We start from the raw sequence: 19,472 nt of genomic DNA on the forward strand, positions 1-19,472 counted from the left end.
GTGAACATCTGTTAAAAATAATCTTAACCTCATTTTGATTGAAGTTATTTTGCCACTGTTGTAAATAAAGGAGGGCAAATCTAAAAGAAAAAAATTGAGATCTCATTGGTTTTTTTTTTTTACCTGATGGATTCTCTATACAGATGCAGACCTATTAGCCAGTGTGTTAAAAGTAAAATAACAGAGAACACTTAGTCTTGGGCCCTGTGGCATTCCGTCTGGATGCCGCGTCAACTCCGGTGTTCAGGCACAGGCAGATCGAGATGTGTCCCTGCGTACTGCACAGACCGCTCTGTGTAACCTTTGAAGCAAAAGTTATTCACTGTCTTCACCCAAACAGACCGAAATTCCAACAGTTCGTTTAGTGATGACGCTTTTAAGCTTCTAGCGATTATGCTTTTCATTAAAAAGCAATTCTCAAACCAAAAGTTTTTCATAAAAAAAACTTACAAAAGTTTTCCTTTTTGTAGCTGCTTGCCTGAGTGCCTGGGGAAGGGGAAGGGAGGTAGGGGGCTGGGAGAGGGGGAAGAAGCCCAGCTGCAAGGGGGGAGGTCTGGCTGGGAGTCAGGAGAAAAGAAGGGCTAATAGGAAGGGGAGGACTCGGGCTCTGAGCGGCTCCGGGCTGGCGAAGTGCTTGCTTTCGGTCTTGCTGATAAAAGGTATTTTCTAGGTCCTAAGTCCATCAGAGTGCTTGCTATGGCTGAGGTAGAGAGACATAAGGGGTGAGTTGGGTCCGGCAATTTTCCTGGGACAAATACAGAATAATGCACTGGTTGAGCAGAACTCTGAGGATAATTTACTCCCAGCTTGCCAATGCAAAATGTGAAGAAAAAACTGGTTTAGACTAGCTGGAAATATTACCGTTGCTGCCTGTATAAAGACTGAGAGAAAATAAAACACTTCTTTTCATTCATGAAGCAGAAGTACATTTGAATGTGACTAAATTAATTCTTTCCTTTTTATTTTGAATATATAGACGTTATTTAAAATCCTCATTATATGTTCTTTCCTCTCCCTGGTTATAGAAACCAAAAACTTTTCAGCTCTTTTTTTTTTTGGCAATAGGGCTTTTCCTTTTATCCCCTGTAGATGAATCCTGCCATCCTTCAGATCCTGCCAGCTTCTGGGAAGTACTGGTGCTGTCCATGGGCTGTCTAAGGAGATTTTGGATTTCCCATTGTTTTCAGGGTTTTATGTATTTACTGCTTTTTGTGGTGTTGGCTTAATTTTTTGGTGCAAACTTAAGTGAGATTTCTAGGCACTTGACTACTAATTTTGTAGACAGCAAGTGCACTGGGTCTGGCTTACTCGGTGACCTGCAGGTAAATGAAGATGCTCAGTGTCAGAGCACGCAGACGTGTGTTTTGCCAGGAAGTACACAGACTTTTATATTATTCATATACAGCTATCTGTCAAATCCATTTCTGCTGTGCATACCATTTCAGCAGCAAAACCCATGGTGCTGCACACCCTGTCAAAAAGAAACGCATATAAATGTCACTACTGCAAACTTTTTTGAAAAGTGACTAACTAATACATGCAGTAAAATTTTGGCACCATGTTACATTTGTTTGGGGGCAATAACTGACAGGCAGCAACTGTATACTGAAAGCTGTTACAGTAAGAGAGGGATGAGGTCAAGAAAATTTTATGGTAAATATCCTCAGAAGTAGTTATGAAGAAATGCAGCATAAACATTACTCTAGCTTCCCACTAATTCAGACAAACTGAGCTTAAATAGTGATTGTTCCCTCTACTATCTGAAATATTATTCCAAATAACAGTACCACCCTTGTTTTAAAGTAAGGGAAAACATTGAAGCTCATTCTTGAACAGAGTTGACATTCATTTTGCAAATTGGCATTTTAAAAAAAAAGTTCAGGGCATTGCTATTTAATGCCAGACTCAAGGTTCTTAAATGTAACTTTTTTAACATACTTAAAGATTCAGTCAAACGAGCAGATTTTTCCCTCCTATGGCTATTAAGGGTTAACACTGCATAGACCGTATCTTCTGTTTTTTCTGGAGTTCTGCAGTAAAGTCGCTGTGTAACTTAAGACACCGTTACGTCTTCTTGGATAGGAAAACTTCCTGCGCTCTGCAAATGGGATCTTCTGTAGCCCTAATCAAAGCCAATGGGATTAATGTTGGCTTCTTGCTGTTTGAGCTAACGTCTGTGATGCCATCTACACATTCCTCCGGTGCCTCTCTGCAATATATAGAAACTTAGTGAGTGTTATTTCACCTTGTCAGTGCCAGGCTGTCAGGACCATGAGGATTTTGCAGGATCCTGTCTGGAGGAGATGCAAGGCTTTAGCATCTTCCTGTCTTTTCTCTGCCTAGTTGCAAGCTTCCCTTGAGGCGTAGTTGCACTGGTGGGTTTTGGGACTCTTAGGATGACTCTGGGATACAAAACTGAGTGTAAAATATCCCCATTTCACCAAGAACTCCTCGGTTCTCTATTGTGAGGAGCGTATGTTTGCCTCGGCCTCTTGAGTCAGTCCCTGCAACTTGCAGAGACCTGCATGACACACCAGATACTCGCTTGCGTTGGCAGTATCGAGCCTGAAGCTTCAGGGGAGGCTACGTGGTGGCTCCTCTCCCCAGGGAAGCTGCGGCAGCCGATGCTTGTTAGCCAGCCTGGTGTGAAGACGGTGGCAAGCCGACCGTCCCTTTTCCCATCCTGCCGTAATAAAGCAAGGAGACCACCTGCTCCTGATAGCCGCAGATATGCCGCAATAAAAAATAAACTGGACATGGCAGACCTGAGGCTCCACGTTCACTAGGGCGCTTAGGAACAAATACTCAGACTTTACAAACTCCCAACCTGAAAGATGCAAGTTTTGCATAGCCTGTAGGTTTACAGGAAAATGGGGAAAGGGTTTCCTCTTCATGCAAATAAGGCGTTCCTTAACATGGGAGCAGTGGAATTAAAAAAGACACAGCGTTAGAAACTTATTTTCCAGAAGGAGTAATGGGATGGAACAGGGAAGTGTTAGGTGCCATCGAGCAGCTGAATGCAATGTATAAATGATGTAAGATTGATTCCAAAGCAAACCTCACAAATTTTAGGAAAGTTTGACTCTGAACTTGGTAGCTCTAGCTTGTAACTGAACCTAACGGAGGTTGTAATTAATGATGGCAGTTTATTGGCACTTCTGCATTTCTGTGAATTAAATGAACCTTTCTGTGTTCACGGGACAGAGAAGGAGTTAAACTGAATATGTGCAGTGTAATACTTTAGAATTTGAAACACTTCTGCAGTGAAAATTAACTTGATCCAATTTTCCTTTAAGTGAAGCATAGTTAAGATTTGAGAAATAAAGGACCGTGGGGTAAGGCAGCAGTAATTTAGTTCTCTGATTGACAAAGTTGCTCAGTGAGTCATTGAACCAGATCCCTCCACTAATATGCATTGAATAAAATAGATTTCATTATCCCATGATGAGTTGTGCCGGTGACTGTGATGGTACATTTCTTCATTGCATTAACCAAAAGTTGGAGGGAATTCCTTGTGACAAATCTAGAATTGTAGGTAGGTATCCAGGAATAACCAAGAAGACCCCACCCTGCTCCAGTTATATTAGATACTTTGTTTTACTCCCATAAAAAAATTGAGTGGAGTAACAAAATAACATAGTTTACATCTAAGTTTTTGTTTACAGATTTGCTTGTCAAGCTTTAAGTCAGAAGACAAGAACATTCTTAAGACTTAAAGAGTGGTTCTCCCATTTCCCATCTTGTTTATGCCAAGCTTTTCTCTGGATTGAATTTTTGCTTCCAAATGACAAAATTATTAGTGTCTAATTGACTATATTTAAATAGGCGTGTCATGGAGGGATATAATTAAAGTTATTTCTGCTTGCATTTTTAACTTTTCCTGAAAAATTCTCTATTAGGGACACTTTGTTTTTGTCACCATATCCGTCATGCCATTGCTTTCGTTACCTTGCACCCACTTGTTTTCAGTAAACCATCCACAGTGTCTGATAGAATTAATTTCTCTATGTATTGATCTAGGAGGGATAACAAGGAAGGGGAAAGTATGTACTATGCAACGTGGGATCTCTGTACAAAAATGATGATACCCAAAGAGATTTCTGTTTCCTTAGCCCTTGCTCGACAGGAACATAGAGTGGGATCTGAGAATATCTAAAAGGTCAAAACTTGTGTGTCAACACTTCAAAGGTATATCTGCATATTACCTAGGGTCTTGGTGTAGTCATACAGGCAGAAGTTGAGTCAAAAGAACCCCACCAGTGTTAAGCTTAGCTTAGCAAATTAAGTTAGTATAGATGATATACTTTTAGTACCAGATGGTGATAAACAGTGATATTAGGTACTATTCGGTCTGTGTCCTTGATTTGCTGTCTGATTTGAGTCAAGCAAAATCCTCTGGGTTTCAGTTTGTTTGTGAATAAAGTGATGCTTTGCAGGCATGTGATGTATTAGGCACTACAGAAATGAAAAGTGTTGTCAGGGTTAGTAAGGGAAGATAGGAACTCATGAAAAGGTCTCCATCTCAAAGAACCCAAGTCTGTGGGTGTTTGAATCTGTGGTTTCTGCCTGTCTACAGAAGGGTCCATTTGCAAAATTTACATTCATTTTTGGTTTTGGTTTTTGAACAACTCCGGGGCTTTTAGGTAGGGCCCATCTCCAGGGAAAATAAAACTTAACCACAGCCACCAACCCAAAACTGAACCATCAAGAAACCTGAATCCAAATGAGTGAGGTTAAAAGGAGTTTGGTTAACTGTCTTGTTTTGTTGCCTTTGGCTAGAAAAAGAAGTGGGAGTGAGAGATGCCTTTTTAGATGTTTCTGACCCAGGTTAAATTAGGACACTAGAAGTCTTGTGAGGAGGTTTCAAGGGCTGATTGGATTACTCGGATCCCTACCCAGCCCATGGAGATGAGCCCAAAGTTCCGGATGGTTATTAAATTAGAAAGGGAGAGATCTTATGAGCTCTGCATCATTTCTACATAATACCTCCCTTAGTTCCTCATGGATAAGCATGCCCAAAAGATACTCATCAACATCCTGAAGGCACATGGGCTTCTTAATCTGGTTAGCTTATGTCTGGTTTGAATGGAAAGAACATTTCCAGAACTGGCCGATGGCCTTGCTTTCGGTTTCCTATTCAAGGAAGAGGAATTGGGATTCTCTTAATAATGTTTCAGCACAAAGCTTGTTCTGTTTTCTAGTAACACTTCACTATATTCAGAAATTCTTTCTGTTGTTGGAAGTCAGTCTGATTCCCCCCTTTCCCCTTTACCTCAAATATCAGCAAGATTTTTTTTGGTTCAGGGCGTTGGTTTTTGTTGGGTTTCTTCTTCCTTTTTTTTTTGGGGGGGGGGGTGTTTTTAAGAGTTGTTGTCTGCAAAATTTAATAACAAGGTAGATTGAAAGTATATACTTCTTCTTGCCATTCATGCTCCTTGTTTAGCTTTTATGCTACATTTGTAGAAAGTGACAGCCAGAATGTAAAACTGATTGACGCATGTGCCCTCAGATGCTAACAAAATGCAGTAGTTTGGGTTATGATTGCTTCAGGAGAACTTGCAAACAGAGCAAACAAAAAACTAGATGTGCTTCACACACAAAGTCTTAGTGAACAGTGACCTGATTATACAGGTTTGTAGCTTATTTTTTTATACAGATTTGGGATTCAGTTCAACTGAGGATGTCCCTTTAAAAGTTTCCGAATGATGCGTGACCCATTCTGCCACCCCACCTTCTTTTTCCTGATTAGAAAAGGGAAAGGGTGTACTGAAGATAACACTGAGGATACTTTCCAAATTACCAGAGGAAAAGAAAGAACAAGGAGAAGGGATCATTAAGATGATAAATGAAAGTTGGGTTTGCTGTTATTACAGGTTATGTTGCTTTTTCTCAAGGGGAGTGAAGGGGGAGGGGATGTACCATTTCCTGCTGGAGGAACTATAATCAGCTATAGAACATTTGCAGTTTTAGGGAAAAAAAGGTCCTGACTGTGCTACTGTACGAAGATTGAAGTGGCAAAGTGAAGGTTCATATTGAAATGATAACGACGCAACATGCCATTTCCTAAGAACTTGTAGGAGGCTTAATAAAAGATGCCAAGATGTATGTTTGCATAAAGATGATTGATGACCCCAATAAAGGCTGCAAATTGTGAAGAGAAACCCATAACCCAGAGGTCGATGGATCGTAACCATCCTCTGCTACCACAACCCCTGTAGCCCCCCCGCTACCAAAACCTTGCCACGCAAACCCAACACATTTTCCACCCCTCGCCTCTGTGAATCACATATTTAAGGACTATCATTAAAATACACATTCAACACAAAAACTTCATGAATACTAATCACATCAACAAAGAAAAAGAAAAAAAGAATTCCCCACACCAAAATCAAAACAACACTATCACAACACCAAACAAGAGTGGACAATCTACACACAAAATCTACCTCTAGTCTCTTCACCACTATTTCACTCTCAAGCTACGTTCAGTCCATGTTTTGCCTGTTACCTCTTCCAATTACTATCCTTATCTTGATTTTCTCAAGCCCCACATTGGGCGCCAAAAAGGACTGTGGTGGGTTGACCCTGGCTGGGGGCCAGGTGCCCACCAGAGCCGCTCTATCACTCCCCTCTTTCATTAGACAGGGGAGAAAATGTACAACGAAAAGCTTATGGGTCGAGATAAGGACAGAGGGAGATCATTCTCTAATTATCATCACGAGCAAAACAGACCGAACTTAGAGAGGGAATTCATCTAATTTATTACTAAGCAAAACAGAGTAGAGGAATGAGAAATAAAACCAAATCTTAAAACACCTCCCCCCACCCCTCCCATCTTTCCGGGCTCAACTTCACTCCTGGCTTCAACCTCCACTCCCCCCCCAGCGGCACAGGGGGATGGGGAATAGGGGTTACGGTCAGTTCATCACACGGTGTTTCTGCTGCTTCTTCATCCTCAGGGGGAGGACTCCTCTCATCGTTCCCCTGCTCCAGCGTGGGGTCCCTCTCCCAGGAGGCAGTCCTTCATGAACTTCTCCAACGTGAGTCCTTCCTATGGGCTACAGTCCTTCACAAACTGCTCCAGCATGGGTCTCTTCCACGGGGTGCAGACCTTCAGGAGCAACCTGCTCCAGTGTGGGTCCCCCACGGGGTCACAAGTCCTGCCAGCAAACCTGCTCTGGCCTGGGCTCCTCTCTCCACGGATCCACAGGTCCTGCCAGGAGCTTGCTCAAACGTGGGCTTCCCACGGGGTCACAGCCTCCTTCAGGTGCCTCCACCTGCTCCGGCGTGGGGTCCTCCACGGGCTGCAGGTGGAATCTCTACACCCCCTCATCCTTCCTCCATGGGCTGCAGGGGGACAGCCTGCTTCACCATGGTCTTCATCACAGGCTGCAGGGGAATCTTGCTCCGGTGCCTGGAGCACCTCCTCCCCCTCCTTCTGCACTGACCTTGGTGTCTGCAGATGTTCTTACATCTTCTCACTCCTCTCTCTGGCTGCAAAAGCGCTCTCTAACTGTTTTTCTCTTTCTTAAATATGTTGTTATAGAGGCACTGATTGGCTTGGCCTTGGCCAGCGGCGGGTCCGTCTTGGAGCCGGCTGGCATTGGCTCTGTCAGACACAGGGGAAGCTTCTAGCAGCTTCTCACAGAAGCCACCCCTGTAGCCCCCCCGCTACCAAAACCTTGCCACGCAAAACCAACACAGAAACATATCTAAATTTATCTTAAATTTGGATTTAATCTATTCGTCTTCCTGTTATTAAGGCTAATATTCTGTTAACTAGTCTTTGAAACCCTAGTTTCTCCAGAACTTGGTGTAATGGGATAATTTGTATATAGAGTGGGATAATCTATGTAATTCTTAAGTTCTGTAGTCTCTTTCAAACAGTATCAAAAGGAATATATTTTGGGATGGGGGGGAAACTGCACAACTTGTGTTCCTCAAGTTGCCAACAATTGTGCAGGAACTTTATGATTTGGAAACTGAGCTGTTACAAGCCACCATCACCTCAAGTGATGCTGAAAGAAGAGCAAACGCCACAGTAAGGTGACCTAGAAAGTTGGCATCCCAGAACCTCTCACATTTCATTAACAACATTAGCCAAAGAAGCACACGAGTGCCTATTCTGTAAACAGGGCTCTGCATTGATTTTTGTGCACTTATGCAGGTGATTGAAGAATGGAATCTTGACTCAAAGTGGAAGATTTTAACGATCTTTTGTTTTACTTTTAATTTTCTGCTTCTCTCTGATGTCTTTAGAGTCCTCCTCTCTTTCTCACAGCCTCTTCCTAATTGAAAAAAATGTTTACCCATTTAAAGACAAATAATGTGGTTGTAACCCATATGAACAATGGCAGCTAACAGAAAGCATTTGACTTGGAAAATTGAATTTTATCAAAAGTCAAGGAACAGAGAATTTTTTAGACATTAGGGAAGCAGATAAAAAAAAAATGTTTGTAACACAAACTTTTTGGATTCCCATATGGTTTCTTGAAAACTGTAATGTTTCCTTTCCGAAGAGTTTTTGGACTGCAAGGTGCAAGGTAACAGGAAAGCCTAGACAGTGCGGAGAGATGATGTTACCCGTTTTTCTAGTTTAGCAGTCCTTCTCCAATATTCAGATTTGAAGTATTAAGTTTGGAATATATTTTTAAATTACCTGCACTAGTTCAGCAATCCCTACTCATGTTGCTGTTGTCTTTTGGATCATATGATAAATCCATAATGTAAGAAGATATTAAGAAGGCATAGCAATTTTTTTTCCATCAGCAATGCTATGCACTCTTCCTAATAAGAAAAATTTAGCAACCAAAAGTCATGCAATGAGTTTGCCAAACAAGATTTCAGTAAAGGTGATCTAAATGCCTGGCATGATTTGACACACACAAAAATGGACAAACACCAATTATTCCTCATAAGTCAATTACATATCTCTTGGGCTCTCAAATAAAAACATTCTAATTGTCTGTCCAGCCAGGAACCAGTGCAGGAAACTACCTCCATAATGTATAGGACCAGAGACAAATTGTTTCCCAGAGTCCTTGCTGTTTGCGAACTGGACAGTAAATTGCTGGTCTGATCCTCTCACCTTATCTTTCAGATACTCCAGCACTTTTCTACCAATCCTGCCTGACTTTTTGGGCGTGCAGTTGTAGAGCAGTGACTGAGTACAGAATGTCTTTGCATCCTCGGAAGAGGGGAAAGGGTATTGTGAACCGTATGAGTCAAAGAAAGACAGGTGCTTGATTTCTATATGTTGGTTTTATTCTGCATCCTTTTGGAAAGAAGAGGAAAACCACTTTCTGTTTCTGAATCAGTTGGCTTTTGAAAATTAATAAACCTGTTGTTACCCACTTATGCTGCTGGATGACCTGTTTTTATTGTACACTGAGGTGCAATAAAATAAAAAAGGCAATTCTGTGAAGGAAAACTCACAGGCTTTATTTGAATGCATAACCAAGTTTGTTTACTTTGAAAGAACAATAACAGTGTAATGAATGTCTGGTGCAGAGTTAAGTACATCCTTGTCCAAATTTGATTTATGTGATCGTTTCTGGATGTTAACTCAACCATTGTTAACATAACCTCCGTCATTTTTACATTCACGCTGCCTGCAGGCACATGCTAGCGCAGCAATGTGAAAGAAATCTGAAAGAAAACTGGTAGCAGTTCCTAGCGCCGGAAACCTCTTTCCCTGAAATAACAGAGGTTGGGGTGTAGTGAGCTGTAGATCATGTTAAGGCGAGCCGATCTGTGTAACTGGAGGAACTTTGTTAGCAGAAGAGAAGGCGACCATTGATTCCTGTAGCTTATTAACCTCTTGAGGGCCACGTGCGGTATCCAGACATCACCCGTGATCTGCTAGTGTGTATATGTGATGTGGGTATCAAGTGACCCAAGGAAAAAGGCAACCACTTTCTCTGCCTGCTGAAACGCGTCAGGAGATAGGCTGTGAGGTCAGGCCGCCTGTGTTTTTGAAGGCAGAAGTTAAGCTTTGTGAGGAATGCTTAGATGGACGCTTCTGTAAATGTGCATGTAATTCATACAATATGTGTATGTAATTCATACAGTAACTTTGTGCAGTATACAAAGAAGGGATTCTCCAACCACTGTGCCAGGAGTAACTCCACAGGATATGAGAATGTGCGTCTTTTAAGAGATACAGATGAGGCTTTTTTAGGTAAATGAAACATTCAGAAGTTCCCACAATGATTAAAGATAAACACAGTTCTCAAGGGAAGTTTTATGGCTATAAACAAAAGACATTCTTCTTCGTCTTTCACGTCCGTTTCCAAATTGCACATAATTACTAAATCCTTCCCATGTGAGCCTTGCAGCTTGTGTTCTGTAACTAGATAATATAGCATATGTTTTAGTACCCATAAGTTCCACAACTGAAGTTCAGTGATATCTGCAATGATATTTTTGATTCATTTACTTGTAATTCAATTTCACCTAATTAGAAATAGCTAACAATAACTCTTTATGTTTCAGTCATTATATGACTTACATGAGGTGTCATCAAGAAAATTTTTTATTTACAATTTAAGTTGAAATTTACAATTGTCAGTAAAGAAGGGGTATGTTCAGCATGTTACTATAAGTCATTCGCATAAACCCTTAATTTCATCTTAAAACTGCATCTTGATTTTGTGCCAGCTGATGGATCCCATATCCTAGGAACGGCTCTTTGCTGCTGGGAGATTCAGGTGCAACTGCTGAGCTGAGGACAGAATTTCAGCATTCACTCTCAGCTGCTTCACTTTTTGCTCTTCTTTTTAAATGTCCTTTTTCTCTCAATTTCATATGGCCGTGCTTTTCTTTTTTGTTTGACACTGATCTTTAGAGGGGAAAGAGAAAATGCTGATGAGATTATAATAGTTTGGGGTGTGTTGTGCGCAGAGCTGGGCATAGTCTTAGTCCAATTTTATGCAAGACACCATCATAATAAGGTACATTATTGCGGATAGCATAGTAATCTGTTAAGGGACACAGCAATCATCTTACAAGTCCTGTGATTCATGGACAAATCAATTATTACTGAAATGACCTAAAGGACGTGATTTTAACATGACATGCAGACTTTGCATGTGGATAGACTGCAGTGCGGGATTTGGGCTGTTCTGTCAAGAGCCCAATTTTGAGAATACATTTCCTACCATTCTTTATCAGTATTATGAACTCCTTCCCTTATGAATGAAAATACAGGGCAGCAGATTATTGCGGGTAGTCTTTTCTGCTCATCTGAAGCAGCAAGTCATGTTTCAGCGCTGTCTGCCGATGATTAAATTCCAGTTGAGATCCGTGACAGCCCTATGGAGCAATGTGACAAAGCAGTGGCAACAAGTTTGACGGTTCAATTCAGAAAATATGTTTCACAACAATAACTTATTTATTTCAACCTGGTGGTTTGGGGGTTTTGTAAGTATTATTTGTCCTACTGAAATAATCTGATAATCCGAAGGATAAAATAACCACTTCTTCATAATCCAACGTACGGCTGATGTTGGGACTGGGGCCAAACCTTCACCTTCAGATCATCCACCGCAACTCTACATGTGAGTTTTAAAGACAGTTTAGGGGAACATAGCTTGTAATTTCAATCATCTGTCTTTAACTGGAAAACCAGATATGAACTTCGATAAAAAAATAGTTGGAGCAACTACTCATTTTTTTTGTACAAAAGGGAAGTTTTCTGTACTTTAAAATTTAAACTTATTACCTGAAAGCAGTGACAGTTTGGGGGCAAAGCTGGAATTAGGAAAGTTGGGAATTCGAGAAGCAGCTGACAAAAGTTTAAAAACTGAATTAATTTTAAGAGTGTTTTGTTATCCAGGAATTAAACTGAATGCCAGCCCTTTCTTAGCAGCACTATATAAATGAAAAGAAATGTGAAAACAAGCCTGCCAGTTCCTCCACATGTTGCTGTCACTGGGTAACTGTTAACACCTACCTTAGTCACTCCTTCAACGGGCCATGAAATTGTTCCAGCTTTTAAAATGTGTGAGAGAATTAAGGCAGGTGCTGGCACATCATAAATGAAAATCTAACCTTAAGGCTGGTACAGTAGTGACATTGTTGCTGTTTGCGTTCTTGAAAACACATGGCTTGTCAAGTTGCAATAGAATTATTTTGTGCTTTTATACTGTTAAAACTTGGTGGGGCTTTTGGGCTGCCCACGAGAAGTGGGAGACGTACAGGTGTAAGAAAATATATTAATTATTGATACTCAGGATGTAAGTATGTGTCTGTTGTTGTTGTTACTGACATTGTGTTGCTCAATAGCTGTTGGATTGCTTAAGGAAGAAACTTGCTACAGAAGGTGCTCGCACATCTGCTGATCAAATACTGAACCATACATGATCCAAAAAAAAACCTTAATGACTTATCTGAAAAACCTCTCAGGATAATAATACTCATAAAAGCAGCATAAAAAGTCATATTTTAATTTCACAGCAGAACAATGCTAAGCATTTTTGCATGAAAAGAAATAGCAGAATAGAGAGAGTCATCTTCAGTCCATAGATATTTTTCCTGAGCTCTTATTTAAGCCTGAAATCCAGTGAATTGCGATGCAGCTTCTTATCTCAAGCAATCATTTCTGTTCTCTAAAAGGAGTGCTTAATCTTCAGTTTCTTACAAGGTTCCTCTTATGAATAAAACTGTGTTGAATCATATACCCTCGAACAACTGTCCAGTTTCTGCCCTCCCTTTTTCCAAAACTTATACCAGACTGCAGAATGAAAACATCACCACTGTAAGTGAGGCTCTGTTAAACACTCAAATGAAATTACCTCAGTCATTATCAGTTTTAGGAAGCCTTACTAACAATAAGGTAATTTAATTACTCTAATTACTGATTTAATCACTGTATAAAAATTGCCTTGGTTTTTGTGGCACGTTTAGCCCTATATGAAAATCTCCTAATACAGCATTAGGGAATTAGAATTATCCTGGTACTGAGTGAAAAGAACATACTATGTTGTGTAACCAGAAATGCACGTATTGCCTGAATATACTTGCTTTCCTAATTGTGGAACTAAAATATTTTCTTCATTTATAATTTGCCTTAAGATGTAGGAGGGACAGCAGACAATACAATAGGATTATTAACCTGTTCTTACTTCTTTCTCTCTTTCTCATTTTCCAAAAGCAGGTCATGCAATTGTGCTTTCCAGCTGTATTTTGAGGCCACTTTTTTGGTTTTATATCCAAGATCACGCTGTATGCTAGTGCTATGCTATTTTAATGTATTCCAGTGACACTCCTATGAGGCAGCAAGGTAGTGCTATTTGTATAGCACTACCTAATTGTATAGGTAGGGACCAGAGGCGCAGAAGCCTAAGAGCAGCCTTCCCATACCTAACTCTGCCCAGCCATTTAGGCTCCCTCTAGACATCCACGGTTAGGTGATCTATCACCTCTCCACTGACTTAGCCTGGATCACGTGAAAGTCTGTGGCGGGCCGTGCGCTGAACTCAGATCTTCCAAGTCCTACGTTAGTACTCTTTTTGCTGGAAGGTATTTCCTTTCTGAAATAAACAGATACATTACGCTCAGGTATAGGGATTTGAATACTGCTCCTCAGTTTGGATTGGCAAGAAGCGTGAACTGTATGGTTTTTGTATCACTATTTGAAAGTTTTTCTGTCTCATTAAATAATTGAGAATGTCATCCTTCATCTTGGGTTTCATGGTTTCTGTACTTACGGCTTTTCGTAGATACTACACTCTCAGGGGAAATCGGCACCAAGAAAAAAGTGAAAAGACTGTTAAGTTTCCAGAGATATTTCCATGCATCCCGGTTACTACGTGGAATTGTACCACAAACCTCTCTGTACCTACTGGATGAGGACTACCTTGGGCAAGCAAGGGTAAGACGGGTCTCTAGATCTCCATTTCTTTTAACAATATTCCAGAGAGTGTCAGTTTTGTTTCAGTGTTCAGATAAACAGCTATATGGCTGATCTGTCTTAAATGACCCACATTACTTGCCTGCCTCACAGCAAACAGACTGCCCATTCCTCCTTTATGGTTACAGCTTTAAAGGCTTAGTCTCAAAGCAACAAGAAAAAGTCTAAATTTATTCAGCATTTTCAGATTCTGTCAACTGAAATTATAATCTGGATTTATCAAAGGATGAGAGATCCCTGGCTGAGTTACTGATTTAAGTAAGCGCAGTCTTGACACAGGATTTAGTTCATCCGCTTGAAAAAAGACAGCTGTCTCTCAGCTGGTATGGAGCAGCTATTAGGCAACCCACAATAGCTCTCCGTAATGGCAAAGGCTAGAAAACAGGGAACATTCACTGCAAAGAACTTCACAATAATCAACACGTGATTCTCTTATTTTGCAGCTCTTATGCTTGCTTTGAATGATACTTTCTAACAAAACTTGCACAACTGATGACATTGAGATTATGTGCCTAGGCAATTTTTATTCTCTGTAAGAGAAGGTTATGTGCCAGGTGTTAGAAAGTAATTAAGAATCTAGAACTGGTTTGAATATAGGCTAAGCGATGGGAGTGAATGCACATTCGATTCGCGCATATGCCATGGTAGGTCATACAGTTAGTCCCAACTCAGTCTCTTGACTGAACTGACGTAGCTGTAAAAACACTGTATGTGGTGGTAATGATGGGTTCTTCTGCGTGGCCAAGTGGGCTTCACAGAAGCACTGTATCTCGGTTCATAAAAGCTATTCCTGTGTATTGGTTTGTTTGGCAAAATGTAATTCATGTTCACCATGAGAGCTATGATTGTGTTTTACTGTAATAAAAACCTAGGAGAATTTGTGCTGAATTGATTTGGGGACATGAAAGAACAATAAAGAAGTTGTGCAGTAAAAGGGAATCTTTTCGTAATGTTTTGGTCTATATTATTCCATGTTTTGTTAGAAGATATTTTTAGTGTCAAGTTCAAAACCTCCTCCATTAAAAATGCAAGTGATATTTTATGCATTATAGCTAAATTTGGTTCCTGATGTCTGATATTTCAAATACATCTCTATAGGTTTCCCGAACAAAACTTTAAAGCTGCAGCAACCAATCCTGTGATTGATTAATGTGGAATAATGATTTAAATCTGCTTGACACTTTGACATACCAGTCATTTGCCTTTTTATATTTTTTTTCTAGCATATGCTATCCAAAGTGGGAATGTGGGATTTTGACATTTTCTTGTTTGACCGCTTGACAAATGGTAAGTAATTTTTTAAAAGTTTTAATTTTAATCTCTCATATATGACTATTCTAAAAATCCCTAATTAAATAATTACTAAACATTTCCAGTTTAGATTACTGAAGAGAAACTGGACACAGTTAACTTCTCTTAAAATCATATCCTTGAACTTTTTCAGGCTTTTCTCAGAATATTCACAACTGTAGGATAATGTTTAAAGTGTGTTTTTGTATTAACCTAATCTCCTACATTTGTTATGGTCCCCTTTTCAAGGAAGTGTTTCAGTTTCCTTTACCTGGGAAATTCAAAGTACTTTAAATATACCTATTAGATACATTGGTTGATAAGTCCAGACCTCCATAATCAGTCGATTTCTATCAACATGAAGTACCTTTAACTGAAAATATCCTTCTGTTCAGCAGCAAAATTAGGAAATTAATTAAGACAGTAAAAATCTGTGAAATGTTTTGTCTAAATACATGCCAGTAACACCAGCCCCCCCCCAATGTCTCCGCAATACCTCTTGATCAGGTAGCTGCTGAAGAGGGTCACGATCGCACCTTTCTGCTTTCAGTATTGCTCATAGAAATGAGATCCCTCATTCCTCTCCCCCAGTCTAATTAGGCTTGGCTGGGGTAGACGGTGTAGAAAAGAGTTGGTTTAGAGGGTACTTTAGCTGAGTGACTGGCAGTGAAGAATGGAAAGGACTGCAAACGGCAAGGGAAGCAAAAGCATAATTCTTCTAAATTACCTTTCTGCGCCTCTGCTCAGTAGTCGAGGCCAAATAAGTTTCCATGTCCTCTTCGTACATCTATTCATTTTCTTTCCTGAGTTACATTAAGTAAGAAGACTCCCTTCAAACATTGTTTATATGTTGTATGGGTTGGTTGGTCTTGGGGGGCGGCTTTCAAACTTTTCTGGAAACATTGCTGCTGAATTATGCAGTGCAAACTTTTTAAAATCCTGTGTATATGTATAGTTGATTGTATAATACTAGTAAGGCTCAATTTTGCCAGTTTTCCCAGTATTGGATTCACAGTATGGCCAGCGTAACATTACAGTGGGACTTGAGACCATAAGTGCTGCAATTCATTTTTTCCTGTCTGCATCATCATTATCAGGTGCAATTGTAGCTGAGCTAGGTACATGGATTAATTACCTGTTTGTACAGCCAAATAAAAAAAAATAATGAAAAACTGCTGAATTCTCAGTAATTAATAAATTAGTACAGTATGGCAAACTGAAGTGGCAGAAAAGCCATTCTCCCTTCTGTTGTTTCTGGAGGCAGACCTGGATTATGACGACGATGTGGTTCTCAAACAAGCCTGTCAAAAGATTTCCAGTTAAAACCATGTCGATTTGCCTTCTGTGTCATGTTGAAACAGCAAACGTGACTTTATGGCATCTAGTCACAAGAATGGCACTCCACTGGTACCTGTACCATCAAATCTTGATTATATGTAGGAGTAATTTATATAAACTACTTTTGAGTATATGAGTGTCATCTAAGCTCATAGGTTAGGAGCTAAGGGGATAGGAGCTATTAGTTAGGAAATTACCAAGACTTTTAGTCTTGCTTGGTTTGTAACAACACATGAAGGGAATCTAAGAGTTGTTCCTTTCTGCTTTTAGGTAACAGTCTTGTAACACTGCTTTGTCACCTTTTCAACGTGCATGGACTTATTCACCATTTCCAGCTAGATATGGTTACATTACACAGGTTTTTAGGTAAGTGCTCCCCTCGAAGCCGTCTTTAAGTCCAGTTTACAGCTTAAGAAGGGCGTCAAAGGCAGCACTGGCTTGCTCTGCCTGTCTATGTAAAATCATGATGTTGTTGCAAATATTCCAGTAAAACCTTTCTGTGATATATATTAGCATACAATTTACAGGCACTCAGGTACTTGGTTCAGTACCTATTAAGTCAGTGGAGGGACTTCAAAAGGCTCTCCGTTGGGCTGAAGCGTCCTAGTACCACAATTGCACTGGTGACTTAAAAAAAGTATGTCATGCAGAGATGTGGCCGGCCGAGTAGGCCCACACAGACAGACAGACAGACATTGCAGTGTGTACCCGTGCACAGTACAATTGTGGTGCAGTGTCATTATTTTAGTGACTAATAGACCACTGAGACCCAGGGCAGTTAAAAGCTTATGTTCAAAATTTAACAAATTATATCAAGCTGTCTGGACTGAATAGTGTTGATGAAAGCCCCTGCTGCTGTTACTGCCAACAGAAATATTAGCCCCATGCTGTCAGCGAACCAAAAGAAGAAATTGGCCAAAATCAATTACTTTTTGCATCATGTTTTGAATGCGGCTGAATGCCGGCTGTCAGACGGAGTTTCAAAGGCAAGGTCTCTTGTTTAAGACTGCGTAATTGTCACTTCTGGAAAGCATTCCTCCGGTGGAGACAGACAAAATCTCCCTGCTGCTTCTGACTCCTGTGGGCGGCCGCGAAGTGGACGCTCGGATAATTAGAGCTAGTGGTGTTCAGGGTTTAAAGGATTACCCACTGTAGCTTCAAATGCTTGTGGAGCTGGAAACAGACCGAAGGCTAGGGCTTTCTTTGGCGTTCCCCATGCTGGAGACGAGCGCCATGGGAAATTTGCCCGTTAGCTCTCTGTTTGATGAATTTGATAGTGTCTAGGAGGGCGCGTTGGGCAAGATCACGTGCAGCTTCCACTGCTCACGTGGTGTCCCCCTGAGACCACCCAATGGCGCAGGCACTGCTGCAAGGAAGAGGTGAGCGTGAAGCACGCACCTCCGTGATCTTCTGTGTGAGTGAAAGCTGAGACTTAAAAGGCTGTCGCTTGGTCTTCCAGCTGGACCAGTTCCAGCATTGCACACTAAAACAAGAGGGACTAGTATTTTAAAATGTGACTAAAATTATCACAGAAGATAAGATTTTGCTCCGAATACCCCAATGCTTTATTTTTTCATTCTCTGTCTGGAGGATGCAGGAATGCCTTTGACCATCGCTAGTCACTCGAATAACAAATGATGCCAGGATACTCGGGGCCTCCCCCCTGCCACTGTAAAATAGGTGCTGCTGCCTTAATGGCATTACTCCTCTGTGACAGCAGCATAAATAATTACACTCCGTTGTGGATAAATTTGCCTCTCTTCCTTATTTATTTTACTCCTGAATGAGAGCCTTCACTAAGGCAAGAAAGAGCTGATTTATGAACTAGACCCGGTATATCCCCTTGGGCCTCACAAATCCTTTCATGCATTTTTTCTCTAAAGGTATCCCAATGAGAGCACCAGTCTAAGTAAGCTACAGATATTTGAAGAAACTCCTTAGGCAGCTGACTGTAAAACCTCAAATTGTATTTTAAATCGAGTTCCCACTTGTGGCCATGGCATTCAGAGACAAAAGGATCTTTATTTTCTGTTTTGGTTCCCAGTTATGGTTCAAGAAGATTACCATAGCCAAAACCCGTACCACAATGCGGTCCATGCTGCTGATGTCACACAAGCTATGCACTGCTATCTGAGGGAGCCCAAGGTAATGACAACCTTTCGCACTGATGTTGTTTTCAGATAATTCTCAATTTTTTTCCCCAGGACTGGAAAACAACACCAAAAACCATTTTTAGATAGCAGAAAACAATTGTGTACTTGAAATCAGCAACAAGGCAGTAGCGGAGTCAGCTACAGATTACCGACACTTTAAACAAGCTACTAGAGTCACTTGTCATCACGCAGGTGACGTATCAAAGTGCGGTCGTATGAGTTCCACCAAGTTTTCCCGCGACCGTGCGTACCAGCCACCCGCGAGTGGCCGCAGCCCTCCCAGCAGAGCCAGCAGCAGGCAGCGCGTGCCCGCGCCTCGGTCCCTTCAGGGCATAAGCCCTTCGCATCGATGTTTCAAAATACCAGGTTTGGCAGAGCAACACCAGTAAAAGGGGAAACCGTTCCCTTTGACTGGGTCTGCTGCAAGGGTGTCCTCTGCATGACTGAACGGCAGCTTTTGGCTGCTGCAGCAAGCCCTCACGACATGCTTTATGTGTTACTGGAAGGCACTGTAATACTGTAATGCGGAGCCACAGTGTAAGAATATAACTAATCTTTCCTGGCTTGATTTAAATGAAGGGAAGTTCTGCTAGAATTAGCAAATTGTTAGACCAGAATACAGTAATGGTAAGCGAGGACAGGAGCAGGACCCAGCTTTCCTGTATTTCCATCTCTTGTAAGATCTGCAAGTCCCTCCTGTGAAAAAGTGCAGAGGACAGCCCATGTCCAGAATCTGTACCATACTGCTCTTCATTTCTCATCACAGGATGCTTCTTTCA

At 41.0% G+C, this 19,472-nt stretch overlaps 1 protein-coding gene across 3 annotated transcripts in view; it reads left to right on the forward strand.

The window, feature by feature from the left end:
• The window catches only part of PDE7B (phosphodiesterase 7B), a 178,749-nt gene that overhangs the window by 143,014 nt on the left and 16,263 nt on the right, over positions 1-19,472 (forward strand). For all 3 annotated transcript variants that reach the window (XM_075748191.1, XM_075748192.1, XM_075748190.1), the window contains 4 exons: positions 13,722-13,873; positions 15,136-15,199; positions 16,811-16,906; positions 18,585-18,685. In XM_075748191.1, the coding sequence (XP_075604306.1) occupies positions 13,722-13,873; positions 15,136-15,199; positions 16,811-16,906; positions 18,585-18,685 (413 nt within the window). The remainder of the gene's footprint in view (positions 1-13,721; positions 13,874-15,135; positions 15,200-16,810; positions 16,907-18,584; positions 18,686-19,472) is intronic.

Source organism: Balearica regulorum, chromosome 3 (assembly GCF_011004875.1).
Source record: "Balearica regulorum gibbericeps isolate bBalReg1 chromosome 3, bBalReg1.pri, whole genome shotgun sequence".
Classification (NCBI taxonomy): Eukaryota; Metazoa; Chordata; class Aves; order Gruiformes; family Gruidae; genus Balearica; species Balearica regulorum.